The 9,038-nt window shown below is 40.6% G+C and overlaps 1 protein-coding gene across 1 annotated transcript; it reads left to right on the forward strand.

The window, feature by feature from the left end:
• The first annotated feature begins 1,999 nt into the window (after positions 1-1,999).
• LOC147170195 (neuronal pentraxin-1-like) lies at positions 2,000-8,532 on the forward strand. Its single transcript, XM_086083607.1, has 5 exons — positions 2,000-2,533; positions 3,469-3,676; positions 5,048-5,289; positions 5,502-5,681; positions 7,346-8,532. Exons 1-5 carry the CDS (start codon positions 2,000-2,002, stop codon positions 7,565-7,567), a joined length of 1,386 nt encoding a protein of 461 aa, XP_085939733.1. The 3' UTR covers positions 7,568-8,532.
• Positions 8,533-9,038: the final 506 nt, after the last annotated feature.

The raw sequence follows: 9,038 nt of genomic DNA on the forward strand, positions 1-9,038 counted from the left end.
AGTGTGTGAAATGGCTTGTATCTGTCTTTGCCATTAGACAGTAGGTTCTATTATAAAGCTTTGCATTATTCAGCAGGCCTGAGAGACTGGTCGTTACAGATTTGAGTCCTTTTCCATCCTGCCTCTGGTGTCCAATTCAGTATGCTTGCCGGCGAAGGTATGGAACTCACCATGCATGTGGAGTTGAGGAACATATCGATACCAGTCTGATTCCCGCTAGGAACACCAAAGATGATTACATCAATAAGGTAGCACCCTCATTCGGCATATGTTGCTGTCTGAAAAGGCCCGATAGTTTTTTCAGTGTTACAGTTGACACATACAAGGTAAATGTGACAGACCATATGGTGCTGTGACACCTTTTAAGGTGTGACATATTGTGGATCACATGGCAAACTACACATCCTTGATAGTAAGCCACACGGACATTGTGATTAAAAAAAAAGCTGCAGACTCTGCTCTTTGTTGGCAAATAAGCAGCTGTTGGCCAGCTAAGTGGCCCTTGTTGATCTGTAGCAAGGTTATGAGATCTAATGACACGCATTCTGCTGAGATAAGGAGAATGTTGTACATGTCTGTCCTGGAGCAATTAAGTTCCCATCCGCCATTTGTTTCATATGCCACAGTTTGCTTCAAGCTCGGCATCTAGCTGATTACAACACACAGGATCAATAATTAAACAAATTAAAGTGGACTTGTGGGTCAATTTTCCTCCCACCTTTAGTCAATGGCTGCGGAGTCGTCATGCCTAAGTCTGAAAAACTTTTTGCAATGTAACTGAATTACAAATGTTTACCCTGAACATTTGTCTCCACAATTCTGTTTGTGACCGTAGTTTTACACAGCACCGTGATGCAAGTGGGACAGAAGATCGATGCGTCTCTGAGTAGTTGTGCTCATTTGGCAAGAGAATGCACTGTAACACAAAGAGCACGTTTCACATTTATTTCTAGTCCCTTGAATTCTGGTGTAAAATTAGTTCTTTTATACCAGTGCAACCTAAGTACTCAGTCATATCAAATGTCTGTTTTTGTATTGTGTGTGTGTGTGTGGTTACGGTAACTGATTAGAAAAAGAGGAGGATGAGCGTGTGGAGAGGATAAATCTTTTTTCGAAGACGTCCTCATAACTTTAAATGTTGAAAAAATAACACAAAACAGGTGCTCTTAAAATTTGGCGGGCAAAATAGGTTGATAAAAAGCCTTTTTAATTAAGCGATTAATCGTGATTAATCATAATTCTAAAATGTGATTAATCTGATTTAAAAATGCAATCGTTTGACAGCTCTAATATGTATACAAGTGTTATCTCTTAAATGAGTCCGTTCAAACCGATATCAAACTGATCTTAGCTAGAGTGTTTGATCTTCTTGTTGGGTGACTTGTATGTGAAGTGTTCCATATTAGACTGTTAAAGAAAAAAAAATATATAGTAGGCTACTGTATATGTAAAACACAGCCCTTCTCTATCAGCCCTCATTATAGTCACTCATTGAATGGGAAATGCAAGGAAGCGCATCCATCGGCTGCTTTCAATCCATTACCAAGCAAATTTCCTCCTGGGAGATGATGAAGATTGCTGGTTTTACTGTAACAAGAGAAGTCGATCATTATTATTAAAATACTGTACAGTAATTTATTCAGTGTGCGTTTTGGGGGAAGGGAAGGAGGTTGGTGGAATACTCATTAAAGGGGGCACAATCATGAGCTACTATATTCCCCAGTATAATTTTCATGAAACACTTCAAGTAACAATTTGCCGTTTCCAATTAGCCGAAAGATGTGTGCCTACAATATTGAATAATTGGGACAAACTGTGTTTAAATTGGATTATTTGAACGGTGCTTTTGCTAATGAATTTCTTCGCTTTACCGACTCTGACCAAACACGTGTCTGAAAGCAGCTTGGCATTGATAGCAAGCGCGTGGGCGACTGTTGCGCGCATTGTGCACGACCTTAAAGAATGGGCCGGACTCCGGGTGCCTCCTCTCAGAGCTGCGATGAATGGGGGGCTGCGTCAAGAGCGCTATATAAGCGCGCACTGCTCGCTGCGGCTCCAAGCTTCAGTGAACAGCTCCGTGGTGCTGAACACCGACAGCAACGCGAGTGGAACCATGGACCGACTCCCGTGGAAAGTTTTCCTCCTTTGTTGCCTGGCCATCGCGGAAAGCTCCGCGCAAGACTTGGGACAGACGCAGTTTATTTGCACGTCGGTGCCCAAGGATATGGACTTGTGTGCGGCCACCATGCAGAACAGTGGACCGGCGGAGGACCTGAAGACTACCGTCATGCAGCTGCGAGAGACCGTGCTGCAGCAAAAAGAGACCATTATGAATCAGAAGGAGACAATCAGGGAACTAACATCCAAGTTGAGTCGCTGCGAGAGTCAGAGCTTCCCGGCCGCGGCGGGACCCGGCGGGAGGCGGCCGGGCGCCAAGAACACGATGGGGGATATTTCACGGGGCACCGCAGAGACCCTGGCCCAGCTGGGACACACTTTACAGACTCTCAAACAGAGATTGGAGAACCTTGAGGTAGGCAAGTTGCAGTGCAGACGAGTTCTCTTGGCCTCTGTGCTGTTTGTAAGAAGTCAAGCCACACAAACCTTCAAAGTGTGTCTTTTACTGAGCATTATGTACTTGTACACACGCAATATGATGCAATGCACGAGATGTATCAAACAGTTACGAAAATAATCGTGCATGCTTGATAGATAGATAGATAGATAGATAGATAGATAGATAGATAGATAGATAGATAGATAGATAGATAGATAGATAGATAGATAGATAGATAGATAGATAGATAGATAGATAGATAGATAGATAGATAGATAGATAGATAGATAGATAGATAGATAGATAGATAGATAGATAGATAGATAGATTCCATCCGTGAGGGAAGTTGAATTGTTACAGCAGCACACCTGGATTAATAATATAGAAACAGTCAATTAGTAATACAATGATTAGCATTGAAAATTAAATTTATATACAAGCTAATCCAAGCAATTAGAAAAAGATGTTGCATGTTAGGGCACAGTATTCATTAGACCATATTGTATCTCATTTGCAGTGTTGTGCACGTGCAATGCATCATATTTTCCACAGCTGTCTGTAATAGCCTATTTTAGTTTAGGGTTGCTTTGAGTGTGATCGGTGCCACTCGATGTCCTGCCAACTACAACTAACTTCATGTTGAAATAACACCCACACCCCCATCACGCACGGTTATCTTAAAGGCGTATACAGCTGGCACTGGATTTTATTATTGTGCAGTTGTAGCAACCTTATAAAGTAGACGGGGAGTGTGCATACGGGAAACTGTAATCAGTTATTCTCAGTTATTTCATGGCGAGCCAAACATCCGCAGATACAGTTACGCTGATGCACCTAATTTAAAAATAACTATTTCCATCCGACAATTCCTCTCTAAAACGCATCCCTTTTCTTCTTCCCGTGCGCTGCAGCAATACAGCCGAGGGAATAACACCGTGCAGGCGAACAGTCTGAAAGATCTGCTTCAAAACAAGATAGATGACATGGAGAAGCAGGTTCTGTCTCGGGTCAACACGTTAGAGGAAACCAAAAGTGGTTCCAGGAATGACAGCGAGCAACGGAACCGTGTGGAGTCCACGCTCACTTCTCTGCACCACCGCATCACAGACCTGGAGAAAGGTGCGTACACCGGATCTGTCGTCAAGTGGGGATTGTTATTAAACTCTATTTATTCTCCAAATTCACATCATCCTCTCGAAGCCCGTTACGATGAGTTCATGAAGTCCTGTGGACTCAAATGTTTCTTTTTGTCCCGCTTGCTGCTGCTGCGGCATTCCCCGCCTTGCGCGCACACTGAGAGGAAAGACAGCTGCATTGCTTTGCATATCTTAAGACTACTTTGCCCTTTCACCTTTTGCCGTTTCTGAGCCAGGCGCTGACAGTGTGACTTGCAAAAAAGAAAAAGAAAAAAAAGAAGCCTTAAGGGATCACAAGTAGCCTACATTTCTACTGCGGGGAGATAATGCTTGCAGTTTCTCTCATAGACGAGTTGGAGCATTTATGAGTTTTTCCCCCCAGCTCTCCAACTAGTGTAGGCTGTGTGTGTGTGTGTGTGTGTTAATGTGTATGCAAATAGTATTTACACATCACTCTATGACCAAATTAGCACTCCTGTGTGGAGGTTGCATGTTTTTTTCCGTGTACTCTATTTTCCTCCCACATTCCAAAAACATGCACATAAGGCTAAATGTAGATTTGACATTGCCCATCGATGTGAATGTGAGTTTAAATGGTTATGTCTAACTCTGGCGACGAGTCCAGGACATATGCCGCCTCTTGCCCAAAGTCGGCCGGGATAGGCTCCAGGTCATCCGTGATCCATTCACAAGAGGACAAGTGGTAGGGCTGCACAATATATGGAAAAAAAATATCGATATCGCGATATTGGCCCATGCAATATGCATATCGCCAAGACATGCAATAAGTTTCATATGGAATTTTATGCGTTTATCTGAATTTGACGCTAACTAAAATGTGCACCACCATATAATAGTTGAACATAATCGAGAGGTAATTACAACTAACTAAGAATACATTGAGTTTGCTTATTTAGCCGCATGAAAAAATTTAATTCTTTCATTAGATAATAAAAATGTCATTTTTTTAGGTACATGTTCAATATTGCAATAATATCAATATTGCTATATTCCGCAACTATATCGCATGTTTTTCCAAGTGGTATAGAAATTGGATGGATGAACAAATCATGGGTACATCCGGTCCTCGAGGGAAATAGTAGGCAATAATTGGAAAAATCTTAATTGGTATTGAAAACAGTAGGACAGAAAATAATGTATTTCATTTGTCACTCTTCAGTTGTCCTCATCTGAATTCCATCCACATCTTCATTGTTGGGACATACGCATAAACATGAATATTGATTAATATCGCTCCTCCTAATCCCTAAATACAGCCACAAAATACAAAATAATTCCCAGCGCAAACAGAAGCAAACCTTTACAGACACACTAACATTCATCTCATGTGCAGGCAAAGAAAACAGACCCACGGATAAGTTCCAGCTGACGTTCCCCCTGAGAACCAACTACATGTACGCCAAAGCCAAGAGAAGTCTGCCTGAGATGTATTCCTTCACCGTGTGTCTGTGGATCAAGTCCAACGCCTCACCAGGGGTGGGGACACCCTTTTCTTACGCTGTCCCGGGTCAGGCCAACGAGATGGTGCTGATTGAATGGGGAAACAACCCAATGGAGATTCTCATTAATGACAAGGTACATATTCCATTCGAAGTGTGACAGAAAGTTAAAATATTAATTTGAATGAGCAACCTGCAACTTCCTGAGACAAACTAGGAAGTGAGGGACAAAATGGTAGCAAGGTGAGAAATATAAAAGAGAGTGGTGGATATTTTGCCAGGATTGGGTTTCAAATTGCAAATGCTGCACTTTGAATCAAGATTTCAATTGGAGTGTATCTGTTGCAGGTTGCAAAGCTGCCGTTCCTCATCAATGACGGCAAATGGCACCACCTGTGCATCACGTGGACCACCCGAGACGGGATGTGGGAGGCCTTCCAGGATGGTGTGATGAGGGGCAGCGGTGAAAATCTGGCACCGTATCACCCCATCAAACCGGAGGGGGTGCTCGTCCTGGGACAGGAGCAGGTAGATGAACACGCTTGTTGCCGTGGAAATGTGCAGCAGTAAAATAACATTTTCACTTTGAATCAAGGTCCTCCAAAGTTGAGCATTTGCTGTAATTTCAACAATTGATTTACTTTAAAAGGACAGTGTGTAGAATTTTTTGATTGTTCAATGTTCATTCATTTAAAACAAACATGATTAATTTCAAATCATATATATAAAAAATGTTCCATCACATCAATGCACACTTTTACATTTTTGAATAATGATTTTATACTCTTCTAATTTTTAATTTCTTGCTCCTGATCATAAACGGCCACAAGAGAGCGGCAGGTAATGCTTTGGCTACTGCCACTGAGTACCGATACCTGTAAATAAGGCAAAAGTCCATCCCTAACATTAACTGTCAGAAATACAAATAAATATAACCACTGAAAATTAGACACATGCAATAAAAAATAAATAAAATCACTCACCCTTTGATAACACGTTTAGTGCTGGAGAACCAGGTTATTTTAGTTAACGAAAACTAACAAAAAAACAAAAATTCAAAAAACAATTTCGTAAAAAATAAAAACGAAATCGACACTTTATGTTTACAAAACTAACTTAAACTAACTATAATTAGCAAACATGTCCTGTCCATATCCTTGGTAATTAATTGAATAGATGAGCCTTTGGGGACGATTTTAAACCTGATTTTAAGTAGATTGATTTCGATATTAACCGGAATAGGAACGTTTGAAAGTGTGTCACACAGAAGTGACGTCTTCAAGCAGCAGCCAATAAAAAAGCACCTTCAGATGACGCCGCTCCTAACTTAGCCGAAATGTAATTTTAGGTAAGAAATGCATTATTTCTTAATTTTAACACGGTGTTTATTAAATATTGCGCACAAATAATACACATTTAAAAAAAGAAAACAAAAACTAATACTAAAACTAACTAAAACAAAACAAAAAAAAATTTTTTTTTTAAATAACTACAACTAATAAAAACTAACAGAACCATCTTGAAAACTAACTACATTTAAAACTCAGAATGAAAACTAAAATGAAAACTGCGAAACCTGCTGGAGAAAAATGAGAAATTTATCAAACAAAAACCATGAACTCACTTAATTTGATGACACATGGTGAATGCAGAGTGCAAAAAGTGCAGAGGGAGGATTATTGCTTGCGCCGGGAAGGCATGTCTCTTGACATTGACCTATTACGCCTCCATGCACGGCTGACTTTGCAGCGCTCATTCCATCCTTTTATATTATTGATGTTGACATTGTGTCACTTCAGCCTTACAAGATGGTACTGAGCAGCCCTGATCTATGTGTCTCTTTCCTATTTTGTGACTTTATATTTTTTATTTTAAAACACACAACTTTGTACAATTTTTTTTATGACTTAAGAGGCATTTAACATTGGAATGTTTCATAAAGTGCTATTGCTTTGATTAGACCACAAAGGAAAGCTCTTCCAACTGAATATTGGCTTACCAACAGGGTGAATAAACACCCTTCTAAGAGGGAGTCCTTCTTTTAATGCTGGATTCAAGAAAAGAAATACAACGGCTGTGATTGGCTGACGACCAGTCCAGCCAGATAAATGAACATTGTAAGAAGTCACCTCATGCGATATCGCTACAAATTTGTGTTTGAACAACTGTTTTTCATTTGTTTCTTTGGGCAGGATACACTAGGAGGAGGCTTTGATGCCACACAAGCCTTCGTAGGCGAGTTAGCAAACCTAAACATCTGGAATAGGAAACTGTCCATCACCGAAATCTACAACTTGGCAACCTGCAACAGTAAAGCACCAGCCGGCAATGTGTTCTCTTGGATGGAGAGCAACATTGAAATATTTGGAGGAGCAACCAAATGGTCCTTTGAGCCTTGTCGTTCAGCCAACTGAACTGAATTGAAGCCATGGAGAAAAGGCCTCTGTGTATTTCCAAGTTTATGTTGTTCTCGTCTTCATTTGATGTTTGTTAGAGGCCATTTGATCTTGATTTTAGTTGTAAGCTTCAATCTGGGATTTCTGCCATTCCCGAATATTTATGTGCTGAACAACAGTTTTCATGCTGAGGGGTGGAGGGGGGAGTTTTCTTTTTCTTTTTTTTCCCGAGGCGTTCAGTTGAAAGCACAACTTGGATTTTTGTTTGGCTTCTTTTGTCTGGGACTAGCACCTGGCAACGTCCGCTCCGTATCTGGACAAGTCACCATCCAAGCGAGGAATTACATAACAGTTCCCACCTGTTTCTCAGAGGAACCCTTGTCAATTCTTGTCAGCAGTTGATGCTGCGAAGAGATGTCAGGCGTGAGGCTTCTTCCTCTTCCCCTCCTCCCTCTTAACACCACCGGGCCCCTCCGGAACTTGCACTGTGACTGACAAAGAGGACGGAAGGAGCGGAGGCCATGAATGAACAATGCAAAGTCAGACTGTGCTACAAGTCAGTTTGTATATGTCGTTCGCTTCAAGTGTTTCTGTAAGAATGTCGCCGACTTGCCAACATTGTTACAAAGCCTGGGTGCCTTGGGCTGGTACACAAATATTCAGCACACACAATGTTTTCAGTTGCAAATTCAGTGTTAATCAGTTTTGGTTTTCCTCCTCCTTGAGCTGGGTTCAATTTATTGTTTGGGATTGTTATCCAACGTGTTTTGGCAGGTGTTTGTACTGCTCTGTATTAGGAATGTTACAGTATCTGTATAGTAACAGCATGAATGACAGAGTGCTGTGAAAGCAATGTTGAAATCTGCTTTATTATCTTTGGGTGTGGGTTTTTTACTGCATTGTTATATGCTCCAAGCATGGCAAACCTGAGAGATGAATAATTTAATTTTTGTAATAAAATTGTGATACTTAATGTCACAGTGCATTTCTGCTGCTTTGTCTTGTCTGTAGTAAAAACAATGCAATGCAACAATCAGTAGCTGAAGTTCGAAGACAGCACCATTTTGAAAGACAACATTGTTGGTGCTCTACCCAAGCTTTTTCCCTCCCTCAAAGTATTCTATTTAAAGTGGAAGTCAACCTTTCTGATAAATTTATTCTGATTAATATTAATTTTTTTTGGCTGAGTTCTTATACTCTTCTGCCACCTGCTGGCAGTTTATTTATTTTTTAAATAACTACCATTGCTTTTAGCCACCTCTTCATGTCAGAAGTTGCATCAAAGCCTTCTGTATGCACATTTCTGAGAGGTAAGGACAAAGTATATGTTTTTGGGTTTGAATGAGTTAATATTCTTTTGGGAATATAAATTATCTTGGAAGGTGCATATAACTTTTCTGCCATAAAAATGCCAAAACAAAAATGAAGGCACTAAACAAGATGCAGGGATAAGACTTAGCAAACAGTCCTCAGAGTTGCATTAATACAT

Source organism: Leptonotus elevatus, chromosome 8, assembly GCF_054856555.1.
Source record: "Leptonotus elevatus isolate MCC_2025b chromosome 8, RoL_Lele_1.0, whole genome shotgun sequence".
Lineage (NCBI taxonomy): Eukaryota > Metazoa > Chordata > Actinopteri > Syngnathiformes > Syngnathidae > Leptonotus > Leptonotus elevatus.

Coding starts and splice junctions, on each gene's coding strand:
- LOC147170195 (XM_086083607.1), top strand. CDS start 2,000: ATGAATGGGGGGCTGCGTCAAGAGCGCTATATAAGCGCGCACTGCTCG. Junction 5,290..5,501: donor AGATTCTCATTAATGACAAG/GTACATATTCCA, acceptor TATCTGTTGCAG/GTTGCAAAGCTGCCGTTCCT. Junction 5,682..7,345: donor TCGTCCTGGGACAGGAGCAG/GTAGATGAACAC, acceptor TTCTTTGGGCAG/GATACACTAGGAGGAGGCTT.